We start from the raw sequence: 27,740 nt of genomic DNA, 5'->3' as shown, positions 1-27,740 counted from the left end.
GTTTCGACAGACTTGCCAATGCCCATATTTCATTCAAAGGCCAATGTTTTTTTTCTTTTCGAGACAGTAAAAAAAGAGCAGGATAAGTCTGATATTATTCCAGGACAGCTCGGACAAGACGCTTGGTCACCTGGGCGACCGAGGTTTGAGTGTTTTCCAGCATGAATGAGCGTTTGTGCGGACATATCCAATTTTGTGTGTGTGTGTGCGTGTAGCTAAGTAAAGTAACATCCAACAAAAGACCGGCAACAGTGGTTCCAAGGTAAAAACCGAAAATAATTAGGCTCCAATTTAAAGACTGCCTTGCTAAGTGTACAAACTTGAGGCTGAATTTCAATTTTTTTTTTGTGTGTGTGTGTGTAATTTTTAAATTTTAGCAGAAGCCGGAACTCTTCACAATTCCAGTCTGAGTTTTTCTTTTTTGTATCCCTGACTGCTGTTTCAATTTAAGTCACATGACATGATTGAACTTCATCTTAGTTTTGTTTCCAAAGACATAAATCTGACATTCAAACAGGGGTGTGTAGACTTTCATGTTCATGAAAATGTATCTGCTTAGTCTTCCAGCGGTCCACATAAAAGCAGCCTATTAAAGGTTGTTTTATCACACAAGTGTGAGACATTTGCACCCCTCCCGTCTCAGGGCCGTTTATCCTGCAGATTCGTTTGCTTGATTTACCGTCAATGTGCCGCGCGCGCTCACTCACTCTCTGGCTCCTCCTCTCTCATATTCGCCACTCAAATAAGTCAGAGACGCTCGTAAAAGGACAATAATAAGAATAAAATCAAAAGTGCTTTAATTTGTGTGCGGCCATGCGGAGAGATGTGAAGCCATCTGAACATATGGCGGCTCGTGCCTTTAGTGTGAGTGTGAGTGTGTGTGTGTGTGTGTGTGTTGTTTACGGCATGACACGGCATTAATATGCAGTAAAGTCAGTGGCGGTGTACGCGTGAGCAAATCTGATGTGCAGCTTGTTAAAAGACCAATTGCAATTTTTTTATGGGCACAGAAATGTTGAGATGTCAAACAAGTGATTCATACACTCACTCACGCACACACACGCACACACACACAGAGGTCGCTTTATTAGGTACAGCAGTTAGGGTGTAGAGGTGGAGGTGTTAGCGAGTTTTTGGGACAGGTACAATTTATGTACTGCACAAGTGCACTGTGGTGAACTTGAGAGTCGTACCAACTAATTTCACCCAAATGCAGAAAGTAGCCAATGGAAACGCAGCTTCGCTATAGTCTTGATCTCACTTTCGTAGCCGTCGCATTGGAATGGCTCACATTTTGGTTGGAAAATGGTAAGAAATTGAAATCAAAATAAAATATAAAAAAAAAAATCATGTTGAGCGTAAATGCAATTTTACTGTTGGTCCCTCTTCACTAGGTTCTCAAAAATGTTTAAGGAAACCGATAACTTTTGTCCATGTTGTCACACAAGGTTGGATGGCCACATGGCGTTGCCAGTTCGCAGCGCAATGTTTATTTGCCGGTATGTTGTGTGTACGTTTCATTCATGATTTCTGTTGTTGTGTGACAAGTTACGATTCTGCTCATTTATGACTTTTGAGATGCATTTGAGTCCAACCTCATGTCCCATTCGAAAATAAATCCAAAGTGGGACAAATGTTTCCTAGTTTCATGCTCGTTCACTAGCGAACGTCAGCCCCTGTGCTGACCCTCCATGCTTCTTCTTCTGTGGTGCTGTTCGCCAGGACTAATTGCTATGGGCATACGCTGGCTATGGAAATGAACGTTAGCAAGCGCATCTCCTTGACCCACATAGTCGCACGGGCGTAGAAAGACTGTCACTCGTGCGGTTGATTAATTGGTAAGGGGGGGTCAATGGCAGGTAGCAGACAAAGACTTGAAGCTCAGTGGCCTAGTGGTAGAGTGTCCGCCCTAAAACTGGAAGGGTGTGGGTCCAAACCCCGACCGGGTCATACCAAAGACTTTAAAAATGGGACCCATTGCCTCCCTGCTTGGCACTCAGCATTAAGGGTTGGAATTGGGGGGTTAGATCACCAAATGATTTGCTAGCGCGGCACCGCTGCTGCTCAGTGCTCTATCCATCTAGCTAGCTAGCTTGTAGCCAGTGGCTAGCCCAAGAGGCTAACATAGCAGTCACGTGAATGGTAATGTTTTTCACCTAATGACAAGTTACATGGATGCAAATCCACAAAAAAATACAAAAGGCTGCTCAATACCATGTTGTGTTGCTAAATAAATCAAAATGCCTTGCTCATAAATTGGCGAATATCAGATTTTTTTTTAAAAATGGTCAGGGATTCACGTTCACATTATCATAGCATGAAGTAAAAATTGTGACATGGCGGCTCGTCAGTGGGCGGCGCTTGCACAACAAGCTACTGAGCCAGTCTTCACTTTGCACTCTTTAATTCTAAAAGAGAACAATCTGGAAATTTCACGCCCAAACCTAATCTGCCAATTTTACGCCCAAACGTGTTAGGGTTGACAAATTATCTTGATCGTATGATTATGTTGGAATGTAGACTAGAATTATTAACTTTGTTTAAACCTTTTACCTTTCCTTGACTCTGAAAAGTTTAACCATTTAGTTGTTGAAACTTTTCAAATGGTGTGGAAACATTCTTGCTTAGTTAGTCATCTAAAATGCTCCACTAGTTTCTGTTTCCACAACCTTGTAACACAATGAGCTGGGACCCTCCACACTGATTAACCAGTTGCTGCGGTGACCACCAAACCTCCAATCTCACCCCCACCTTGCTTCTCTCAATAAATATGCTCTTGCAAGAATCCAAAGTCAGACTTCGTTCGATCATCGCTGTATGCACAGTGACGAACGACCTCTCCACTTGCAAGTGCTCAATGGGCATACTGTCTCCCGTGTGGTTCTTGCAAATAAGTTAGAGTGAGTACCACTCTAACAAAACCTAATCTGCCAAATGTTTTCCAAGTGGTGTATAAAGACAGAACTAGATTCCAACTTCTGCGAGGGCACTTTTGTTCGAAGCGCAGCGAAGAAGCACAAACAAGTCAGACGACGTCAAATAAATAAAAGATGGCCGACAAGAGCAGCATTTATTCCTTCCTTCCCTCTCAGACCCCGTGGGACGGTCAGGCTTTTACTTTTAGCGGCGGGGAGCGAACGAGGACGCGTAATGGCGGCGGTCGGAGACATCACAGAACATTATTACTGATCCAATTTATGCGCTGAAACATCAGCACATCCTTTCCTGACCTCCCTTGGCTTTGATGTAGCGTAGCCCCCACCCCGCTAACAAGCTAACAAGCGGGCTGCTCTTTACCTTGTTTTAGCTTCAGGCATTGGGAGACACATCCTGACCGTGTTCCTTTTACAGAAGATGTGCATATTTCCATTATGTCTATTTGAATAATCTATTTCCTCTGTGAGAAATAATTTGAATACCTGACTGAATCACATCTGATAAGATGAGATTGGTTGGCAGTGAACATACTGACAGACAGAAAATAAAGTTGCTTTGCCTTGCGGACCTACTGGCTGATCGACGGACCGACCGAAAGACCGACAATACATTCACTGTCTTACAGACAGGCCCCGGTGACAGTTACCAACAAACGGATCGGCCGCCCGACAGCAGACTGGCACAGCAACTGACCAACATGCACCGCGGTGGATTGATAGCAAAGGATGTCAAGAAAATAACAACTGTCTCGCAAAATGATGGATGGATTTTCTAATGACATGAAAAAGTAATAATGAATGATGAATGAGGATGGCCGGATGGATGACTATCGCGACGATAACGTACCAACATACTTTTCATTGTCGTTTGAAGTGTTATCGCATTTCGCTTTTACGCACGTAAACGGCAACTTAAAGAAATCAAACGTGAGATTGGCCTTTCTGCTTGTTTTGGAGCACAGAGCGCAGTCTTGTTCTTGTCTGGGGTGCAGCCAAGGCAGATGCCCACCACGCCAAATTGGCTTTTCTCACCAGGGCTAGTAGGCCGGATTAGCTTGGCGCTAATGGAAGTGAGAGCGAGCTTTCAAAAGCATCTGGAGCAGCTGGATGCTCTTTCCCCCCCCCCCCCCAAGCTCTCATTTTTGTTCTGGGCAGACGGGAAATGGCTGTTCTAATCCACAAGCACGTAAGAATTCCTTTAATGTCACAGCTCACCGTTTGTTGAAACATTAATGCCAGATAAGGAAGAAGTAGGGGATGCGCTAGGTAGAGAAGGAAGAATGGCTTAGTGTAGAATAAGACGCACTCAATCAAGAAATGATCCTGAGTCTGATCCCGAGATCAAAACCAATCAGGAAAACGGCAATACTAGGAGAAGAGGAAGTGAGAAATTTGGTATCGAAAGGGAGGATGAATAAGAAATAGGAGGAGCTGTCGTGACAAATGAACTACACATTAAGCGTAGAAGATGATGGAGGTATAGAAAAGGATCAGGATCCGATGGGTAAACAGACAACGGAAAGAGAAGAGTTCACCTGCGCAAGTGGGACGATGCCCTGGATGTTGGCATTGCTGACGTACAGGTGCGAGACTTTCTCGGCCGAGGCCGGCGCTCCTGACGCGTACTCCACGCTCCAGTGCAGAGTTTGGGTCGGGGCCAAGGTGATCACGTTGTCCACCTCAAAGTCCAACTGCATCACCTCGTAAGACGGGCGCTCCAACCTGGCGGATGGAAAACAGTACGATTCCATTAGTAATAATCCGCAACCAGGGCGCTTGCCTGTTTACTAACAGACAGGCAGACTTTCTTTTGGTTAGTAGGGTTTGTTTGTGTATTTTTTTTTTTGTAACAAGGGAAGTGCTCCCACCGCCCAAGGACCAAAGATGGTACAGTCTACTGACATCATTCCACAAACTAGGAAATAGCCTGCAAAGTAACGTGAACAAATATATACCAATTTTTTTCATGTGTAATTTCTTTGTGCTTTTTGGTGTTTCAAAAATAATAGACGCTCCCCTCGCCCAAGAATAATGATAAACATTTTAAAAAATGTAATGGTCTCCAAACCAGGAAGTAGCCTGCTAACATACCAAAGAAACTTTTTTTTCCCCATCGGGAGGATTTTCTTTCACTTTTGGTCGTTTGACTAACAATGGGAGCTAACTCCTGTTGAGCATAACCAAGACTTTAAACAATGACACGGTATAATTACAACATGCTACAGTCAAGAAATTACAATCTTCTATCTACAGTATTTTTTTCACTATGAAGTGAGAATAACTTTCCAACTATCAAACATGATACAGTCTTGTTGATCTTATATCCATCCTCAAGACTTCTCCTGCAAGCATACGGACAGACAAGTGCAATTTGCCCCTGCTTTTAACACTTCTGAGACATCCTGCGAACATTTCTGTCTACTTATTTTTCTTCTTGCGTCATTAAATCCAAGGGGAAAAAATACAGACAGTAAACGCTTTCATTGATTTGTTCTCGCAGCTGTGCCTCAGTGCTCAAGTCAAGTCAACTTATTCATAAAGTGACAAGAACGTTGATGATAACACAGCTGGATATCCATATAGTGTGTGTGTGTGTGTGTGTGTGTGTGTGTGTGTGTGTGTGTGTGTGTGTGTGTGTGTGTGTGTGTGTGTGTGTGTGTGTGTGTGTGTGTGTGTGCGTGCGTGTGTGGGGGCAGGAGCAGGAGTCAAATAACTTAACGGCACATTTGAACAGCTTCACGAGCGTAATCACAGCCTTTATCGTTATATCGATAGCACAAAACAAGCGGGATTGAAACGTTTCGCTTTAACTGTCACTTTATGTCCTCTTTTTACCTGCTAAAATCCATCTCATAAATAGAAATTACCGCAATAAGGGATACAATGCCGTAGAGTCAAAAATGCCAGCATACCATACCTTTTTGTACTTTAAGAAAACTTAGACATTAGCATAATTTCAAATAGTACCTGCGTGAGGGTAAGCGGATCAGAAAAGTAGCGGTACATTGTGCAATTACAAACGATAATGTGAGTTTAATTCATTTTTCCAAAACATATGACAAGTGATCAGCTGGATTATACACAATGAGTTTTAAAAAAAATTATTGAGAAAATGAAAGATGGTTGCTATCTGTGCCTGCCATTTCCTCACGTAAAAAAACTTGTTAAATGTGCATCTGCGGAAGCGGTGTAAATTTGAGCTAACAATGGTATGCTAACAGCTAACAGGGCTACAATAATACTGCATTGGAAGGCAAGCCAACGCTCGAGCGACATTTATGTACATGACAACTTTACACTGCAAGCTAACATTGCTATGCTAACAACACCGTACAAGGTTGCGTACGATACATTTATTTATGTAATGCATTGTCACAATAGCTCCAGAATAATAAAGACACCAGAATATACATATATATTTTTAACACAGAGAAACTACATATTCTGGCATGATAACAACAGATACGCTCCATGAGGTAAAATTGATTAGGATTTTTTTTTTTAAGATCATTAATGCATTTATCGAGACAATTTGCTCTGATGATTAGCACTTCACTGCCCCCAGATGATCAGTTGGCAGAAATACAAGTTTTAATGTCAAAGTGTTTGAAAAAAAAAAAGTGTTATCGTAATTAGCAAATACACTGATGGTATTTTTGAAATTTTAATCGTTTTTCAGCATTTCCATCACTCGTTTAATGACTCAGAAAAGCATCGCGATGATTAAAAACTCACAAAAATCTCCCAGATGAAAACACATGCTATTAAAAAAATGAAAGAATAAAAAGGCATAAATGCACTCCCACCTAATTTGTGAGCATTTAATCAGCATCAAGACTGAAGTTAATTTTTTTGTTTTTAATATATAATATCAAATCTACAACTTTTAAGACAGAAATTCACACACATCTGCACAGGGCTGTCACAGGTGTGTTGGTGACAATAAACAGACAAGAAGGTAAAACCACATCACTCGGGACCAAAAGTCGACAACACGGTCACACAACAGTGTGTGTGTGTGTGTATATGCGTGTGTGTGCATGCATGAGTGTGTGTGTGTGTGTGTGTGTGTGTGTGTGTGTGTGTGTGTGTGTGTGTGTGTGTGTGTGTGTGTGTGTGTGTGTGTGTGTGTGTGTGTGTGTGCGAGTGACACAGCTGGTCGCAGCCACGCTGGGCCTCTTGTCAGTTTGTGCTAACACAAGCGTGTCAGAGTGAAAGGACACAAACATGCACACACTATGTTGCACGTTGTGCACGTAGGAGTGTGTGAGTGATGTTACACACACACACAGCAGGGGTGTCACAACAGCCGCTTTACATGGAAATGAAGCCAACATGCATGTAAAATATATACTGTGTGCGTGTGTGCGTGTGCGAGTGTGTCTCTGAGTTGTCAGCTTGCGCGTAAAGGACAGTGTGGACATTTGAGGAATGATCTTGCAGAAAGTGAAGGACATGCATTAACCCCCCCCCCCCCCCCCACACACACACACACATGCGCACACACAGTAGAATAGTGAGTAGAACAGCGACCCCGCCTCCTTCCAGTGCAATGTAATGTACCAACAAACCAACGAAGCAACGATACCGCTACCTACCAACTAACCACCTACCTACCTCCCAAGTTATTTCAATGTACGCACTAAAAACTGCTTGTAGTTAGATTCCAGCATGTGTCTTGGATTTGTGTTCTATTGTGATTGCCGGCCATATCCTCCTCCTTTTTTGTTGCTTGTCGCACACAAAAGGACGAGCTACAAAATGTAACAGCGGGAGGCCAGCTAATGTCCTCCTCACCGTCCAGCCACTTGTGACGCTTATGGCTCATCAGACATGCTACGACATGCAGAGACCCCCCCCCAGCCCCCGACAAACGCACACGTGCACTCGTCCCCCTCTGCCCTTGTACACGTTAGCGAGTGTGACACGCACACACACACACACACACACACACACACACACACACACACACACACACACACGTACGCACACACACACACTCACACACACACACCGACCGACATGCAACATGTAAATGCTTTTAGGGCAAGGCCACTGTGTGCGTGTGCGTGCATCAAACATCTCCCACTGCGATTTTCCTTTTTCTTTAAATGCAGCCGAAAGCTTTTGCGAGCACGGCGGGGTGCTGGGATGGCAAAGATGAAAATGTAGGGGGGGGGGGGGGGGGGGGGGTATAAAGAAGAAATTGGAAAAACAATGGAAGGAGATGGAGAAAGTACTTGTTAGGATTCGGAACGGGAAGGAGGAAGGAGAGTTTTGTTACGATGATGAAGCCATTGTACCAAAAAAAAACTGCTTTTTGATTACTTCAGTTTATTATTATTTTTATTATAATTATTTTCATTATTGTCGTCACTTAACAGAATCTGGGCCCAACTTTGAACCAGGGAATCCAATTCCTGGAGAAAAATGTTGTTTTTAAGCAAGGTCAGGCCAAAATGTTCAAAAGAAAATCATTTCAGGTTTCTTTTTTTTTTTTTTTTTTTAAATGGAGAATAAGGTTATAATTTTGAGGGCAAACAGTTTATTACATTTGTGGACAATATCAGATGTTTTCTAGAAAACAAAGATGACGGTTGCCACTTTTTGTACGGCAGCCAACTTTTTGTATTCCAAAGTTGTAAACATGTCAAAAAGTTGTGCGAGCTTCTCGTTTCTCCTTTTTTGTGGCAATCTATTTTGGAGTGAACGTCGCAGATTCGCCGCTGCCGTCTGGAGAAAGAACAAAAGAAGAGAAGACAAGACGCCGCTTTGCGGGCCCCTTTTTTGCCGTCTCTTTCGACGTGTTCTTTCCAAGACGCGCACGGCGGGGAAAAAAGGTCATTACGGTGAGATGAGAGTCGGCTTTTACGGCTGCGCGTTTCATTTTTATCGTTTTTGTTTGCCTTGCTGCCGGGAACGCGTTTACTTAGCCGCTGTTTCCCCCGCTCCCTATAAATGTATATTTTATAAATGTATAACACCAAAGTCCACCGGCGCTGGCGGCGTCATGCTTAGGCTACGCTGACTCGTGTTCCATCCAAATTGACTTTAAAGCAAATCAGAGGTTCAGCAGGAAGCTTCCAAATCCTTAAGCGGGGTTTGCCTTGCGGTGAAAAATGAAACCAAAATGGGAGGTGGCCCGTCTCGTGTCTTTCTGAGCGTGACTCCTTGAGCTTTTTATTTCTCTCCGTACTTCACTCATGACAAATAAGTCGAGCAAATTGTATGCTCCTAAATCGAAATGTCTTTGGGATTTTCAAACAATTCTAACGACATCTGGAAATAAGCCAAAAAAGGCATTTTCAGTCTAGTGATTGGCGTGAAGCTTTGGGGACTGAATTTCTAAAATAAAACGTTCAAAAATTCATCCGTTCTTCCATTGGATTTTTTTGGTAATGGTTCAATTGAATATATCCTTGGAAAAGAAGAATCACTTTCAGTATTTCAGGTTTTTGTTCTACCCCACACAGAGTAATTCCAAATGGCGCTCAAAAAAAGAAGGTAATAATGAATTATTAATCGGACAGTCTAATTATGGCGATTGTGCGCGTGTGCGTGTTCCTGAGAGAGATACGATCCTGGGGAAATTACATCTAACAGTCATTTATCACAACAAATAGAGTGAAAAACAGCAGTTAGCCGAGAAGCCGTTTGCACACAAAAGAGTCGACGGCAGCACATTATTAAAATATTATTCAAATATGCTAAAGAGGTGAAGATGAGCATCCACAGGAGACAATTAGAAGATTCTCAAGAGACCACCCAACAGCTTTTTAGGGACCCCTCAAAAAACATTAAAAGGCACTATATATATATACATATACACATACATACATATATACACACACACACACACATATATATATATATATATACGTATATATATATATATATATATATATTTACTTTATGTTTTTAAAAATGAACGTTTGATCGCGTGTGCTGGGACTTGTCCCTGTGTATATTTAGCCGCTAATAGCGTATAGCAGCGCACTGGGCCGCAGTGACTGAATCAGGCCAGGTATCAAGCCCTGCCTGTCAGCCAGGCCGACCGCCCGGCTACCCGGCCGGCCCTTTAAAAAGATAAATAAAGCAAGTCAAACTCCCACAAGGCCCAGTGCTGCTTGCCTGCCTCGCTCGCTAGTTGACAGCAAGTATGGAGGCGGGGCTTGATACCTTTATGCTAATGTTTGGCTAAGGGAGCTTGGGAGGCAACATGGCAAGCTGGGAACACGCCCCAAGATCACCCAGAAAGCCCCTCAAGAAGTGCTCGTGTTAGATGGCAAGCGGAGCGGTCGCAGTGTGAAGCACCAGTGACCCCGTCAATCATGGCGATCGAGGGCGCCTGGCAAGAGAAGAAAAAGCAAAAAGAAGCAAAAAAAAAAAAAAGGTCCAAGGTGGAATTCAAGTCTGCTGAGTGCTAAACTTTAGCTTAGCGATTTAAGAGATGAACAACAAAATTACAAAGACAAACAATTGTCATGTACATATGTTATGTCTGCAAACGGAACAGTCAGATGACAATGCTAGTTCGGCATAAGTAATTTATCGGTCTGAAAAACCGCATCGGAAATTGTGTACAGAACACGGACGCTAGTTTTGTTACGGCGTTTAGAATTTGTTCAAGCGTGTCCGTGGTAGCGTGAATTTCCTCGCAATCTTGTCAAATACGGATTTGAGTTATCTTCCAAAGTTTCTCGTGTTTATCACTTTTGCGTCCGTAGGCTGCCTCCTTCGCCGAGATCATAAATGTTACGTTCGCCGGAAGAGTTTTCCAGCTCAGGGTCACCTGTCGCCGTAATGTCTCGCCATTTGTCCCGTTGTTGTAGATTTGCCGCTCTGTCAGTATTAGTTGTGTGCGCTTCCCTAGACGAGGTCTTGGAGGAAGGAGTCGTCCTTCCACAACAAGCCATTCTTGTCCGCGTCTTCTTTAAACGCAAAGAATCCCGGCGGCTAATGAATGCGAGCCAGCCGCATGTCCATAAAATTTTACTGTACATCTTTTTACGACGGCCAGACGAGGCCGTAAACGGGCTTTTAATACGGCCCGCCGTGCCCCGGCGGGATGTTTCCTCCAACAAGACTGAAATTGTGATACGTGTCCGGGTCATTTGTGTCAAAGCGGCGTTTCAGATGAGAGCGGGAGAAAGTGACATCAATCCGAGATGAGAAACAACGGCGTGGGGCAAGGTGACGGCAAACACGGAGAGTAAAACTAATGTTTTTCCTGGGGGCGGGGGGAGTGTCACACAGATGCAGACACATTGAGTACCTTTACAACAGACCCCAGAAGCTACGGTAATATTTGTTTTCTTCACAGAGGATAAAGAATATATTTTCTGTAAGTATCGTTATATTATGTGTTGCTCAACCAATTGTGTTCAAATACGTGCTGTCTGTCAGCCCGCCCATGACGCTCTGCATTACGTGTTAGCGTCATGCTAGTGGATACTTGTTTTGAATATGCAATGTGTAATTTTCTGTTTAGTTTGACAGTAAGCTAAAATGTGAGTAGTGGTAATCATGATTCTTCGATTATTGATCACAACTATTGATTATGTTGGAGAAAACGTCTGTATTTTTACTGCACTACATTTCAACAAACAATACGTGAAGTTGTGAGTACAGAATGAAAGTTTTTAAAAAAACGGATTACAACGATGAGGACAAAACATGACCCAAGAATTTTGAATATACCAACTAAATGAATAGGAAGCTTAATGAAGTCTTAACCATTTGTTCGCCCCCTGGTGGTTGGCGCTTCATTAGCTAGATGCAGCTGCGCCCACCTTTTAAACATAAAATATCGCTGGCAATGAAGTGAATTTCATTATGGTAATCACCATCAAATGATTTCCTATGAATAAATTGAACGGCATTGTAGCTGAGTTTTCGTTGCACTTATTGTAATGCTACAACTTATTTTGATGTGACGCCAGGTAAGCTCAGGCCAAATCTTACATATTGTTGGTACACTCTGGCTCGTCTGCGTTCCCAGAATGACGCTGCCAACAAAAAGGAACATTGGCACACTAATTTCTTTGGATTGAATCATGACGACTCGCAAAGATTAGACTTTTTTTAAAAACACACATTACCGAGAAAATCAACTTGTCCGACTCATCTGATTCATGGGGGGGGGATTCTAAATGCAGCTTACTTAGCCCTGAATGAATTGAAAACACACACAACACACACACACACACACGCGCACACAGTCTATTAGTCGTTGATGAAAAATGAGTGTCGGCGGAAAGCCAAAGTGGGAATGACGGCAAGAGAAAATGAGCAGAAAAGGCAGAATGAGTTTCATAAATTGCAGAGGGTTGCACCTGCTGCCCCACAATTTGGCGCACCCCCAACACCAAGCGTCCCCTTAAAAGAAAATCAAGCATCCAAACTGAAACTGTGCACTCACTTCAACAGTCGGCATTTCCCCGCCAAAGAAATGCGTTCAACTAAATTTGAGGGAGACATAGGTTTTAAAAGTGCAAGAAACATTTGAAAACTGCATGTGCACACCCTTCGCACGCTCTTCCCTCCATGCAGGATGCTAATTCAAGGGAAACACCACAAGTTTAACTCTCACAACAGCGGTGTGTTCATCAACGACTAAGTTTAAAAGACAAAGTGAAAACGGAGTGCTGGCATTCTGTCCAACGCGAAGGTCACCCTGTCACAGTGACCCGGTCCCGCTCACTTCCTGCCCGACCTGGGGGCCGACCTGGGGGTGCGTGCCTCCCTAAAAGCACATTATCAGCCACTTAGCGGCGCTTAGCATAGCATTGATTAACGATGAGGTGGCACAAAATGTCGCCAAGTGCCCCCGCTCGATGGCCTTTTTCCGTTAGCTTTCACGCTGATGTCATGGCCATTTGTCGGGACATGCTAATTTGCTAATCAGAGCATAAGCAACGGTGAGCCTCGGGGTCCCGCTTTTTGGACCCGCTCTGGCTAGCGGCCAGTTCGTGCCGGTTATACATTTTAATGGACCTTCACACACAATTTCATCGGGGTAGGGGGCGGCTGAAATTACCCCCCAGGGTGCCACCAAGAGTCAAAATCTCTTCTTTTTTTTTTTTTTAAATACATTTACCATCAAAGTTTGGTTATTTAAGGCAATACAGCCACCACTTGAGATCTCCAAAACTAGCTGTATATTTTGGGGGAAAGTATTATTTTTATTTATTTATTATACTCATGATAGACAAGCTGGCCATGTTTCACGTTGCTAGGGTTTCCAAAACCATGGTCAGCCACTCTATCATGAGAAGAAAAAAATAGTCTCAATAAGGACTGTCTGAAAAAGCACAGGAGGTGTGCAATTTTGCTTTGAATAGGCTTTTTGGAGTCAAATTGGCCATTTCCAGGTGAATGCCTCCTGATCCAATTTCCAGCAGATTTGAACCAAGTACACTCGACAGATGGCTGATGCTTAATTGTGAGGAATATGATTTCCTATCAATTGATGTGGGCGGGGAATGGCAGCCAAGTTTGATGTCTTGCCATGAAACACAAAACTGGAACAAGTCAACTACATGAGGTTAGAACTTGGCCAGACATCTCTTCGTCTTTGCAAAATTATTCACGCTTATCGACGCGCACACGTCTGTGCAGCAGTACATATCGTGGCTCGTGTGCCCCCCGCCCCCCACACACACACGTTGTGTTGTGACACGGAAGCGATGTCGCCGCCGGGGGCAGTGGTGGGGGCTTAACAACAAATGACCCCATTGTTAAGACCCTTGTGCTGCACATCTGGCCGCTCTCTCGTGAATATTTACATGCAAGCAAAACGAATCGAGTGAATGAACTTTGACACATACGTGCTTCAAAGAAACAAGTGGAAGATGTTATTTTTTGTGTTGCCGCTGCACAAGGCGTGCCCGAGTGGCTTTGGTGTGGAGAACATCTTGCAGATGACAAATTTCACATTATGACTGCAGGGGCAAAAACATTTTTTAAAAAATCAGATGAAAAATATTCTATTTCAATGTTGTACCCTTAAAATTGCTCGGTGAAAACTTGGACTGACCCAACTTTGGGTTATTTTGCAAAAAAACACAATTTGTTGGGTTGTTTTGTACAAAAAATAGATGGGTTAAATCAGTGGTCCCCAACCACCGGGCCGCGGACCGGTACCGGTCCGTGGGTCACTTGGTACCGGGCCGCGGAGCCGCACAGGAAAAAAAAAAAAAAAAAATTGTTTTTTTTTTTTTTTCATTGACGATCAATTCATTCAGGTTAAGACGCTCGTCCCGGTCACGTGACATGTTTCCCCAGTCGAGCCCGCAAAGCTAGCAAAAATGAGTAAGAATTTATTTTGAAAAATATAAAAGATTTGGCGAATCTCTCCCAATTACATCTGTCGGTGCATCTGAAAAATAAGGACTCTTGACACAGGGCGCTCGTCTCGGTCACGTGATATGTCACCACAGTCAAGCCCGCGAGGCAAGCAAAAATGAGCAAGAAACAGAGAAGTTTGGAAAGCTTCTTCGGAATGGGAGAAACGTCCAATGAGGACACTGAAGAAGAAGAGGCTACGACTTCTAAGAAAAGGAAAGCTGCATTTAAAAGAACATTTCTGGAGTCCTACTTAAAATATGGATTTATCGCCACAGGTGACTCTGACGCGCCAAGTGCACTCCGCATATGTGGCGAAAGGCTAGCTAACGAGGCAATGAAGCCTTCAAACCTGCTTCGGCACATGGAGACCAAGCATCCTGCATTTAAAGACAAACCTTAACCACTTCGGGTGTCATTGTCTCCGATTACGCCTAGATGGGAACGGCTCATTTCTGAGAAAAGAGCTCGGTGCTCCCACTAATTCAACGTTTTATTTTTATGTGGTTTATATTTGGTTTTATGCCAGTCGTATCATTTTATTTCATCCTATTTATATATATAAATATTTAAATAATAAATATATAAATATATTTATTTATATAAAGGCCGGTCCGCGAAAATATTTCTGACACGTAACCGGTCCGTGGTGCAAAAAAGGTTGGGGACCACTGGGTTAAATAATAATAATAATAATAATAAATAGACTGTTACAATAGAAGTAATCAAACTATTCAGTTCCAATATGGGATAAAACCAATTGACAAAGGAATATAAAAATAGAAAACAGTATAACAAATTAATTTTGTATTCCAACAAAATGGATGATATGATACTGATATATTTTTCTTAAAAAAAAAAACCCAGCATAAACTTGACTCAAGCCAACTTTAAAGAACAAAACACAGGATGCAAAACACTTCGAAAACTTCCAGAGTCTGAGATGAAACGCACGAGCGAGATTGGCAGATGACGTGGTTGCCTAGCAACAAGGCAGGCCATGTGCGGCGACTCAATCAACTCTTGACGAAGAACGTGCTTGACGCGGGTGGGATTTGTTGCTTATTCATGTTCCTGACGCTGCCCTCGCCTCGCCCTCGCCTCGCCCTCGCCTCGCCCTCGCCTCGCCCTCGCCTCGCCCTCTTTGTTTGTTTGTCGCAAACAAAACGCCGCCTCTCTTCCCTCCTCATCAGAATGCGTTGTGCCACCTCTCTGCTATTCCGCCACCCTCAGCCAGCCACTCTGCTCGTTTCCACTTTCTCACTTTCTCATTTGACGCCCCGGCCGCACAGGAAAGACGGCAGACAGCTGGCAAAACACGGAAAGGAGGGAAAGGGGGGAAAAAAAAAAAACAAAGGCAGCGAAAATGCTTGTTAGCGCCCTAGCGGCCCAAATAAACGCAAGATGACACACCTGACTGATAATTAGTCTCGGGAGCATTTGGACTGATGCGCGCACACACACACACACACACACACACACACACACATGCAAAGTGCCACCTGTGTGTGTGTATGGGGGGGGGCTAATGGGCATCCTGGCACACATAATCATGCCGTTAATCACCAGCGGTTTGCGCCGTGTCCGCTTTTAAAAAAGTCAATAGCGGTCCAAAAGGCTAAAATGGGACACATCAGTCTGCATGTTTAATGGGCGACCCACAAGCGTGACCCCCCCCTTCCCCAACAAACTTCCTCGCCTCATACTAGCCAAAAATGTTTTTACGCCTAACGTCGCACGAGACGCCCGGGCTCGGATGCTTTGGCTGATTCTTACAAGCGGCTCCCAGATCCATTTTATGACACCTTAAAGCTGCTCAAGGAGACACTCAAAGCCACAATGGGCTTTTTTTTTTTAAGGGCAGCGAAGAGCAAGACCAAATAAACACAAACTTTACCACACAGATACAGTTTCTTTGGATATTCAAAGGTATTTGTATTTTCACAAAAGTGAAAATTCATCAAATGGGAGGAAACATGCGCACAGATGTTATACGTTCAAAAAATAAATTGGAGGAATATCCAAGTATTACAAGTAGGGCCGCAACTAACCATTATTTGAGTTATAGTGCAGTGATGACGAGTTAAAGTAACTTTTCTTTCCGCAAATCTCATGACACAATTAATTTTTTCTGCGACGATGGCAGATCATCGCTGACGACCGATTGTGAACGGCGACGATGCGAGGCAGCCTCATCCTTCTTTTTGCGTGTGCATGTTTGTGAGGTCATTAGGTAATCAACAGATGCGCCAGACAGACACACGGGAAGCGCCTTGTTAAGAGAGCCAAACGGAGATGGAAATAGATAATGAGAGAGACGCCGGCTAAACAGCAAGAAATGAAACGGAGGCAGGGCGGGGTGAGGGGGGATCGCGTCCTGGGAAGGGGAGGGACGGGTTGACACGAGCGCAGGTGTTGTCGACAGCCCCCGCCGCCACATTGTACTGACAGCGGCCACCCATAAGTGACAGCGACACGCCGCCAGCTTTTGGAAAGTGCATGAAAGGCTGCCACTCCGCAACACACAGGAAGCAAAACAAAAAGCAACGACAAAACGCGTACTGCTGACTGCGCATGATATGACTTGCGAACGTCTCACGCAAAAGAAAAGCCCCAAAATTGCACATCTGCAATTGCAACTCTCAGCTCGGCCACTGTGACTGGCTTGTTTGCCGCCTTTGGTGCACGTCGGGGCACTCTCCGCTATTCAACGACTTGGGATGTTGCCTTTTTGATGAACGTGATGAAAAGAATCGAATAAACAGCGGCCGCGCGACTTCTCCGGCGAGAAAGCCGGAGAACACCCCAAATAAACAAATACATTTAAAAAAACTAAAAGGAGGATGAGCACGTTGTGTTATGGAAAACAGAAGAGGGGATTTATTTGAGGGAGGCATTGTTTTTAGTGGTCCCAATGCACACGAGAGAAGAGAGTGTTTGCGTCTTGTTTTATCCCTGGCTCAGATCAATGTGGTCCAGTTAAAGGCCGAACCAATGATCCCTTTCTTTCCTTGCAGTCGCATTTTTGATATTCGTGAGAGGCATTTATTTTAATCGCGAAAACCACAAACTTTAATTCCTTGCGCTCACATTTTGATGTTTGAGGGAGGCACTTCTTTTAAGAGCACAAGTGGTGCAAAAGTTAGGGCAAAGTGTCATTTGATTCTGCGCTCAGTTAAAGGTGGAACTAATTTGATTTCCTTGCCATCAAATTTTGACATTTGAGGGAGGTGTTTATTTGATGTTAGAGTAGATTATTTGCGTTATACTCTCATTCCGATCAAAACGGCGCCCTCGCTCAATGTGGAACTAATTGACTTCATCAGATTTGGATCATTGAGGAGAGACATTTATTTTTTGAAATGGATGTTGACTATTTGAGACACCACTGCCTTTTGGCTAGATGTGCAAATAGGCAAAAAAAAATGTAAACTTTGTGCGGGATTAGCGTTAGCTCGTTGAGTGCGACACCTCGCCCGTCCTGTGAGGATGGATGGTGGTGGGAACGCGGCGGGTCGTGAAATTTTTTTCCGCAGGATACTTCTGGCATTATGCACTTCTCAGCCAATCATGAAGCCAGAACTCGCTACGTCATGCAAATAATTAGGCAACACTATGGCCGCGTTAAATTATCTGTATTCAATCATGACAACAATTCCATGGATTTATAACATGCGCATCAAATGCCAACAAATCGCCATTCCTGCATGCACTATAGGTTCTTGTGAAAATTCGGACAATGACCTTTTGTTACACTCGCACGAACGAGCGAGTGCCATTGTTGTGCCAAGGATATGCATGACGCTAGCGCTAATGTGTGCATGACGTTGCAGGTTCTGGCTTCATGATTGGCTGAGAAGTGTACATAATGCCAGACTTATCCAACGGAGAAAGAAATTTGCTGGCGGGTCCCACGTAGGTCGCTTAATTACCCGCCACACGCTGCGACGCCCCGCTCCCAAGGGCGTTTAACAGGGCGAGAGACGTTGCGAGCGAGGCGTTGAGGAATGGGATGTTAGCGCAGCGGGACCGGCTAGCGTGAGGCTTATTTAAGCGTGACCTACAAAAAAATATCACAAAGCATATATTTCCTGGGCGCCTCTCTGCGTAGCGACTTTCTCCCACGCGTGTGATGGAGCGCGCCCAGGTGGCCGAGGTCATTGCACCGAGTGACAGAATGATGCTAAGCTAGCGAACGCCTCGCCTACCGAAGAGCGGTAATTAGCACACGCGGGTCAGAGCTCGGAGGCTGGCGCCGACGGGGGACCGGCTTGTATGGGGAGGGGGCCGTGACTTTGTATGCGATGTATTTATTTGCATAAATGTATGCACAATTTCATAGAATGCATTTGGAGTTGAAGGAGGCATTTATTATTCGCACAAATGCACAAAGCTTGCGAAAGAAGACTCCTGCGTTTATTTTGGCTAGCAATAATATTAAAGGACAAATGCATTTTCATGCCATCCATAGTTTGCTATTTGGGCTGAGGCATTTATTTTTTCAAGTGAATGGTGGTGAGTCGAGACCATTTGGCTTTATGCGGGACTACAAAACAATTTCGGGAGAGGCGTTGATTGCGCTCAAGAGTCGTGAATGTCAACTTGAGACGAGGTGAAGTATGTCACTTGGAAGGACAAGACGTCCCCAAAGTGCAACGTGTCCAACCTCGGACAATAGGCTTGACTTTTCATACTTTAACAAGGGAATTATTTCAATTAAGAAATGATAAATCTGATAATAAATTTATTTATTTAGGATGAAAATTGTGGGAACGGATGCATTTTATTGTGTAAATAAAGAATTTTGAACATGTAGTAAATCAAAGTAAGTTAAAAAAAGTGGAATATATCATCTGTTTATCATATTCATTTGTGCTTATTTTGACTTTTTAAGCGTAAGCCTAACGCATAAGACCAAAACATTTATGTAAAATAAATCCAATCTTGTTTGCATGGGAAGGAGACCTTGGAAAATATAACTGCATATTAAATTGCAGTATTGAAGGGGGGGGCTGGATTTTTATTAATGGTTCGGTCCGACTTCACACTAAAGTAGATTCCATGTAAAGTTACACCAAACACCAGAGAATATACACATTTTTTAAGTGCAAATAAAAAACATTTGCCAACACCGTGACCAGACCAACATGACGTCTCCGGCTCGACGTGACGACATGGCTTATTCATCCGCTGCTGTCATACGTTTCATAAATCTTACATGGGTTTATCATAATTTATTCACGTAAGAGGCAAACACTGTGACTTGACTTCATGTACACGTGCGCATGCGGGAGCTTTAAAGAAACTCTTCATTCTCAATCGGAACAACACAAATAAGCAAATCAAGTTCAAACCACGTCAGTTTAACAAAATTGAGCTTTCAACCCAACATTTGGCTCTCATACAAGGATTAGGGTTTTCAAAAATGGAGGATTAGGCTTTCAAAGCTAGAGTACTTTCAAAACATCAATTATATATATATATATATACACAGTCAAACCTCTAACATACGATTGCTTAATCATACACATATTTCAGTATACGATGTGAAATTCGATCAAATATTTGACTCAACATCCAAAGTTATTCCCAACATATGACGTCATCATGGTTAGCCCGCTAATATATATATACGTGTATATATGTATACGTATATATATATATATATAATTGATAATTATTAATTACTAATTAGCGGAGGACGGCTCGACTGTACACATCAACAATTCGGTGCGTAGCGTAGGATTTGTTCTGAGCGTGGATGGAGCCATGTGATCAATTCCCACGCTCATTCATAAAAAATGTGCTAATATCTCATTAGAGATTAATACCCATCAGATCCTTTTAATTAGCCCGCCAGCCAGCCAGCCCACACGATCGCACTCACTGCTTGTGTGGCGCGTGTGTGCGCAGATGTTTCATTTCCAACTCGTCGTCAAGCTCCCGTAATAATTAGAAGTGCGTATCTGGTGTGTTGTGTGCGCGTCCCTGTGTGCGGGTCTTACACTCCCACGTTGTCGTTAAGCTCTCTGAATAATGAGGAATTTGTCTCTGTTCTGTTGCGTTGTGAGTATGCATCCATTTTCGATTGTCACAATTTCACTGTCGCTGTGAGATTTGCAGCCAGCAAGTATAGTACAGGCAACCGTTCTCCTTTTCCACATTCCTACATTAACATCCGAGGTGACTATACTAGACCCATATGCTAGATTCCCCGGTTGAGAAGCTGAAAAGCGCCTCTCCGACATTTGACGATAATCGGGTAGAAAACAGTGGGTGGTGCGCGTGCGTCTTCTACCTGGCGGTGGCGGTGGCAAACGATTTCCTCTGGCACATGACGGCCAGCGAGCCTCCGCCGGGCGCCATTTCCTGTTTGATCTCCCAGGCCACCAGGTCGCTGGGCTTCACCGCCAGGAAGCTGATGCCCGACTGGAACCAAACCCTGCACACAGCCACAAAAGCCACAATGGCTGATCGATGCTAATGCTCAACAAATGCTAACACCACAGGGTTTCAAATCAGCATCTCAAGTTTAGCTTTTCATTTTTAAAACAACTGCAGTTTCAAACCAAATTATGGTGTCTTTGCATATCTGCTTCAAACATTTCTGCCTGGACGTGGTACGGCGTGCGTGCGTCAAGTGTGCGTGCGTTGGCAGAGACGAAACGCCTCCACGGACTCTGGAGTTGATTTGGATTCGAGACACAAGACGAAGCAAAACAATGTCATCATTATTCTTCCTCTTCTTGTTGTTGTTATTTTTATGCGCTTGTTGATTCAAGTCTTGCCAAATACATCACACGCACAGGCACCCAGGCACGCACGCCTCCTCCTCCGCCTTCAGCTCACATTATTTCCTATAGGAAGAAACGGAGATGAAGAACATTCAACATCGCTCTCATATAGTGAATGAATACTTTTCAAAAATGACTCATTAGTGGGACAAAACACGTTTGCTTTGACGGACAGAAAAAAAAAAAATTCCTGGCTCTTGAAGCTGTTAATCAACTTGCTGCAGTACACACACACACACACACGCACACACACACACACACACACACGCACAGAGCTCTTTTAATATTTCCTATAAATGTTTTTTTGCTCACCTTAAAGGCTTTCGTTGTAAAAAAGTAAAGTCCGCCGTCAATGCTCTAATGATGTGCTTTGTATTGATTGCTTGCTTTTTTTTTGATTGCATGTGGTCACGGGAAGGCGGTAAGACCAACAGACAAAGGTCGTCCGTCCGCCATCTTGCTTTGAACTGGCCTTTTTGGGGGGTGCTTTGTGCACTTGCAGGCTAACATTTCCAAGATATTTTCTATTCTGGTTCGCTGGAGCATGACAAGGAGTTTTTTTGTTGTTTTTTTTTAAATCCTGCCTGTGCTTACTTTTGAACGACATGATTGGTTAATAATAATAATAAAAAAATGGCTGCTGTGGTTGCAGTTCATGCTCTCGTCTCACGCCAAGAGCTCTCCCTAAAAGAGGTAAAAGCACGTGTCTCTGTGAGTTGCTCTCCGCGCCAATCGAAAGCACGGCGCAAAGGTTAAAACAGTCAGTCGCCTGCCGCGGGAAAAGATGTGGCGCATCGGGGTTCCATTACTGTCATCTAAAATTAAAAAATAAATATTTTTCGCAACGCTCTCATGCGCTGGCTGTTCTTCAACAACACTTCAAACTTGCTTATGCGTTTGCACACATCGCTTGGCAGCTTGCGACAACGGTGCTCTTCACACACACGCATACAACACGTGCCTAAGTGGCGTACTTGAAAAGACTGCAAGACGTTGAGAATTCAAATAACACGTCCCCGTTGCCATGCAAAGAAAAAGGCATCAAGGCAAGTGAGAACACCATTGAAAACGTACCTTATCTCTGCGTGGGATAACAATGGAAATGACAAACACAAAAGAGGAGAAAGCCTTTGATTTTTTTTTTTTTTTATCCACGTTGGTACTGAGGGTAGAAGGACAAGAAAATGGCAAAAACGAAGTGCAGTGAGCTGGGTAAGAAAACGACAACAACACTAAGAGAGATGAGGCTCTCCTCCGATTTATCCAAGAAGAGAATGAGGGCGGTAAAGAAATGGAGCATTTCAACAAAGCAGAGACTGGGATGTTTAAAAACGCAGCTACTGAAAACGTGGGCTCGAGAGATAAACTAAAAAAAAAACAACAGTTGGCAAGAGCTTATCCATAAGGAGATTGAGGGCAGGAGCGCTACAGCAATGCTGAGACTGTGGAGCAGAACACTGGGTCTAATGACAGCCCATGTCGGAACGAGACATTTGGACAAAAAACAAATGAAGCTGGTGAGACATTAGAACTTTTCAGCCGAGTGGAGACTACAGCAGACAATTTGAAAATGTGATGGAAGAGGCCACGTCGACAAAAAAAAAAAAACAATTACGAATGAGGGTCTCTGATCAAGAAGGAGACTGAGGTTAGCAAAATGGAATACTGCAGCAAACACGATAAATTCAAAATTTGCATTTGTTGGAAAACTAAAAGGAAAACAAATGCAAAACAGATGAGATTGAGGCTCTCCTGAGTTTAATCCAAAAGGAGACTGAGGGCAGGAGGACAACGGCACAATAGTGAAGCTAACGGCAGCACTGTGAAGGTGACACACGTGCGCAACAAAAAACAAAAGAAAAAAAATCAAGTTCTGAAGGTCAACAACATTGGCTTGAATGATCATGAAACGTATTTGAAACAAGTTCCATCGGGTGTGCCCAGACTCAGGCCTTTTTGGAAGGCGTGCGAGGCAAAAAGAAGCCATCTTGAGTGAGGTCGCCAAGAGGGCGGCAAGTGACAGTCAGACGAATGGACGGCGGCGACGGCGGCGGTGACCTTTCCCACATGCGCAAGCGGCTGGCGGATAAACAAATTGACTGACTGCTGTTCTCTCTGCGCGCCGGCGATTGTCTTTGACGGACAGGTCTGTTCCACCTCCCGCCGTCGGTCCGTCACTACCTCCCTCGTCCAGGTGCTTTGCCGTGATAACAGCCGTCCTGTTGCTACGCTAGCGTTTTCATCCTTCTACGACACTATTATTTAAGCATATGGTTGGGAAAGCTAACTGCTAAACGGGTCAACGGTGCAGTTTGTTGGTTCAATGGATTCAAAAACCTAAACGAGCAAGAGCCCAAATCTCAACTCGAGCGTCATCCGATTCTGACTCCAAGTTCTCACCCTAACTGGAACCATAAGATTTAAAACTTAACCTCAAGTCCAACAGCCTGGCCTTAATTTCAAACACAAGCCTAATTCAGAGACTAGTCCTAACGATTATGATAAATCCTACTTTCAACCCAGAGACTCCTAACCCTAACTCATACATAAGATGTAATTCTCAAAAGTTCCTAGTCGCCCTATTTTTCAGCGAAATGGGGACCGCTTTGACGATTGAGCTGAGTTGACATTTCGACCCGGTTCAGATCTGCTGGAATTTACCGGCCGTGTTTCCAAAGCACCATCGTGTTCATTGTTCCATAGCAAGTTTGAGATCATAACGGAAAGACTGTGCACTTGAGGCAAACTGCTCCATCTCCAGACTTTGGAGTCGTCTCCTCCTGGAAGGTGCACTTGGCGTCCTCTCAGAGCTCCCCCGGAATCCTTTCAACATACACCTACTCGCTGCTCTCATCCCGCTCGCACCTCCTTCCTTTCCTCCGAGTCCCTCTCGTCTTCATCTTCTTCCCCCGTAGCTCTGGCTTCCTCCCGCTGTGTTGCTCTTATGTAAGTGCCACACAAATGCTTCCTGAACCTGACGCCGCTCAGTCTGACAGGCTGACAAAGATTTGACTTTGCTGATGCTGTCTTCTCAACGAATCCGGATAACCCCTTTCACACTGAGCTTGTAGCAGGCCTTCCTTCTGGGCCGAGAACACGTCACTTGTCTCGACCCCCCCCCCCCCCCCTAAAAACCCATAAACAAAAAAAACAAAAGCAAATCAACCCATGTTGATTGTAGCAATGAGACACGCTGAAAACAGGAACAGGAGAGCATGAGGATAACCTGAGTTTTATCTGTGCAGAGACTTAAAAGCAGAAAAATGAAAATTCTTGAATCTTGAAAGGAACAGAAAAATGGAGACTGTGGAGTATATCACTGCTGCTAACAAGGTAAACCAACATTAGCTTGTGTTGCAAAAAAACATGCCCCCCCCCCAAAAAAAAGGTCCATTGTTTCGATGTATGACTTTCTCTTGAGTTTTATCCAAGAGGAGACTAAGGGCGGCATGGAGAAGTTCTTGGCTTACAACAATGCTGATAGCATATGCCAGAACAAGTCGTTGAACAACATTGGACAACAAAGGTCTCCTGAATTTTACCTAAGAGGAGACTCAGGGCAGCGCCGAACGGTACAGCAAGATGATGAGTGTGGAGTTTACTACTACATCTGTAAGGTAACTTGGGAACTAAATATGGCAACAAAAACAAGCTATAGAGAGTCTTCTGTATTTGACCAAAAATGAGATTATGGGCAGCTCCTGAGAAAGGGCAGCCGTGAGCCAGAGTAATGCACTAAAGTAGAGACTGTGGATGACAGACTAAGCTAGCATTAGCATGCATCAGAAGATGAGAATTGAATATCAGAGAGCCCAATTTGTTTTACCCATGAGGAGACTGAGGGCGGGAGAGAAACGATGAGTTGCATCCAAGCCGAGACTCTGTTGTATCATGCTGACGTTGTAAGCTAAACTAAGCTAACATCTGCTATATGTGCTTACAAACCAGGAAGACAAGTCTCTCCTATGACATGTGATCCAATCTTTCCATTTGTCGGCATGCGATGTCGTCAAGTGCGGCGTCCCGCCATGCCGGACGTCTTATTAATGTGGCCTGCCTCTTATCGCTCTCCACTGGAGAACTCATTACCACGTTCTTCTTCTTCTTCTTCTTCTGCTGCTGCTCTAATCTGACTAATAGCTCACACACGCACATAGGCACTCTGTAACACACGCAGCTGTACAGCGAGATCAAGCCTCCTTTTTGTCATCTTGGGGGGGCCAAAAGTGAACATCTTGCTGACGCTGAGCAGCGGCAATGACAGCGTGACCGGGCGCCTGCTGGGCCAGTAGGAGAAAGCGCAGAAGAGGAAGCAGAAGACGACGATGATTGGCAGGAAAGGACCTGCTCCTGTTTGGAGTGCGGCGAGGCCAAAAGTTGGCAAGCTGCAAGAGTACGCTTGAGCACACGATGCTTAACGTCAACACGACAAATACATATCATGATGATTTTTATTTGTGTGTGAGTGCGTGCGTAAGGTATCCAAATCATGTTCCGCGGAGGTGAGTCCTTCCTGCTAACCACAAGAAAATAGTAAACTTACTTTAATGAATTAGCCACATCCCTAATCAAGCTAATAGGAGGGGGGGGGGTGGTGGTGGTGGGGGTGTCCGGGAATCAAACAATGCAAGGAGCAAAATACAGATGGGCATAAATGAGCTTAGTGGCGCCTATAGAAGCGGACAATAGCCAGCAGCAATGTTCTTTCAATACAAAAGACGACAGACATAGACTGCGTGAAAGGACTTGACGCTTCAATCTGAGATTAGCACGGCAGGGGAAGGCGCTCGTGCTTCATGCCTGTAAACACGTAAAACAAAAGCCGTAGCATCGGCGCATCAAACGCAGAGTTGTCATCTTCCCCCGCCGACACCATCGTTCCATGCTTTTGCATTGCCTTGATTTTAGCACGCCGCCGCCATTTTACGCGCTTCGTTAGGTACGACCGCAAAGAGTGCGGATTCCGATGCATTTATAGAAGCTAGATTTTGCTAAAAACAGAAGAACACTAGTTCGATTGCCAAAACAAAGAAATCATCCATACAATATCATTTTGCATGTTGGATTGTTGATAGCAAATTAGCCTAGTACAATTACCACACTGTGTGGAGTATTATTATCACTGATCGCTCTGTTGATTTCGATCGGTGACATCCGATAAAAGGGCCGAAAATCATGCAGGCGGAAGAAACGCAAAGCGCAACAGCATTTTTTTCTCTTTTTATCGTCTGGGTCCATTACTCCGTCATAACAGCCGATCTGATGTCCTCGCCGGCCTAATGGGCATATTAGCGCGGCTAATTAGCTTTAACGAACCAGCCGGCGGCGGGAATCGAGGTGGTTGCTCGCTCGGTCACATCGGCGAGACGAGCGGCTGCTTCAAATAAGTTTTATGTCAAGTTTGACTTCAGGCGGGAGTGGCACTGGACAGCTTGCAGCCGATTGGTCACGGCGCTCCGCTGCGTCGCGCGAGGCCTCCACCGGTGGTTGCTTTTTGCTTTTGGAAAGCGCATGTGCTTGTTTGGCGTGCGCTTGAAATGCAAATGCATGGCCGCTTTTGATTGTGTACGCGCCTGGCTGCTTGTTGCACGACAGAGGAGCGCTCCATTTAGACACAGGCACGCCTCTGTGCTCACGTCTTTTTTTTTTGGAGTCAGGAACTCTGCGGCTGCTTGAAGTCTCTTTACAATTTGCGTGTGTGTGTGCGTGTGTGTGAGTGTGTGTGTCTGTGTGTGCTTTGACTCCGCACTTACCTCAAAGTTACCCCAGGAGCACATACATATATATATATGTATATATATATATACATATATATATGTCAGCGTCACATGGGTGCCTCCGTTTTGCCCATTTTTCATTTTTTGGTCAAAAAAAAAAGAAAGACGGCGAGCATAGCAGGGTGACGCAATCTGTTTGGACCTCGGCTCGCCTTTAATTCCCCCGCCGATTAAAGTCCTCTTGAAAGTGCCACAAAGGCCCAAAGCGGATGAATGGAAGTTTGTTCAAAAGCGTGGCGCCATTTCCAAATGTTTTTCCTTTGCTGCAGCTGCCAGCGACATACAAACTGAAGTAACCTCACCGAGATGTAACCGTATGTCCGGAACAGGTTGAATGGAATTTCAAAGCACTTTTGACGATGAGCCACATGCTGCTTCACCAAGCCAAACGGGAATGGGAAGTAATACTTAAGCAATTAGCGCTTCCATTATCAATTGTGCTGATGGATCTACTTCCTTATTAGTTGATTCATTCATTTTCCATACGGCTTGATCTTCACTAGGGTCGCGGGCGCGCTGGAACCCTGCCCAGCAGTCGGGTTGTCGGGCGGTCAGCAGGGGACACCCTGAACCGGTTAAATGTGATTCCGATGGTGTTTACGATATCATTTTGTGTCGTGATGCTTGAATGGAGCCTATGCACAAAGCGTCCCCTCCAGGATGAAAAAATAACTGCTTGCGGCTTTTGCTCATCTCCATCAGCCACGTTTCTATAAGTAGCGCCTTTATCTGCTCGCAGGCTTCCACGTGTTTTTTTTTGCTCTTTTCTTTCCGTTCCATTTCCTCACAATGGCCTTCTTTCCGCTTTAATTCACGGCAGAGACGGGGGGGAAAAAAGTAAAACGCAATTCACCAAATCATTTTCTCTCTTTGTGCATCTCCCCGCT

At 44.3% G+C, this 27,740-nt stretch overlaps 1 protein-coding gene across 2 annotated transcripts in view; it reads right to left on the bottom strand.

Annotated features, from left to right (window-relative positions):
• The window catches only part of si:dkey-215k6.1 (transmembrane protein 132B), a 75,000-nt gene that overhangs the window by 16,361 nt on the left and 30,899 nt on the right, over positions 1-27,740 (bottom strand). For both annotated transcript variants that reach the window (XR_005098692.1, XM_037258096.1), the window contains exons 4-5: positions 20,581-20,724; positions 4,472-4,658 (exon numbers count right to left, since the gene is read on the bottom strand). Coding sequence is in view for 1 of the 2 variants with exons in the window: in XM_037258096.1 (XP_037113991.1) it covers positions 4,472-4,658; positions 20,581-20,724 (331 nt within the window). In the remaining variant the exon portion in view is untranslated. The remainder of the gene's footprint in view (positions 1-4,471; positions 4,659-20,580; positions 20,725-27,740) is intronic.

The sequence above is a fragment of the Syngnathus acus genome, chromosome 9, assembly GCF_901709675.1.
Source record: "Syngnathus acus chromosome 9, fSynAcu1.2, whole genome shotgun sequence".
Taxonomy (NCBI): domain Eukaryota; kingdom Metazoa; phylum Chordata; class Actinopteri; order Syngnathiformes; family Syngnathidae; genus Syngnathus; species Syngnathus acus.
The sequence above is the reverse complement of the archived record's forward strand: the minus strand, read 5'-3'. Positions and strand labels throughout refer to the sequence as shown.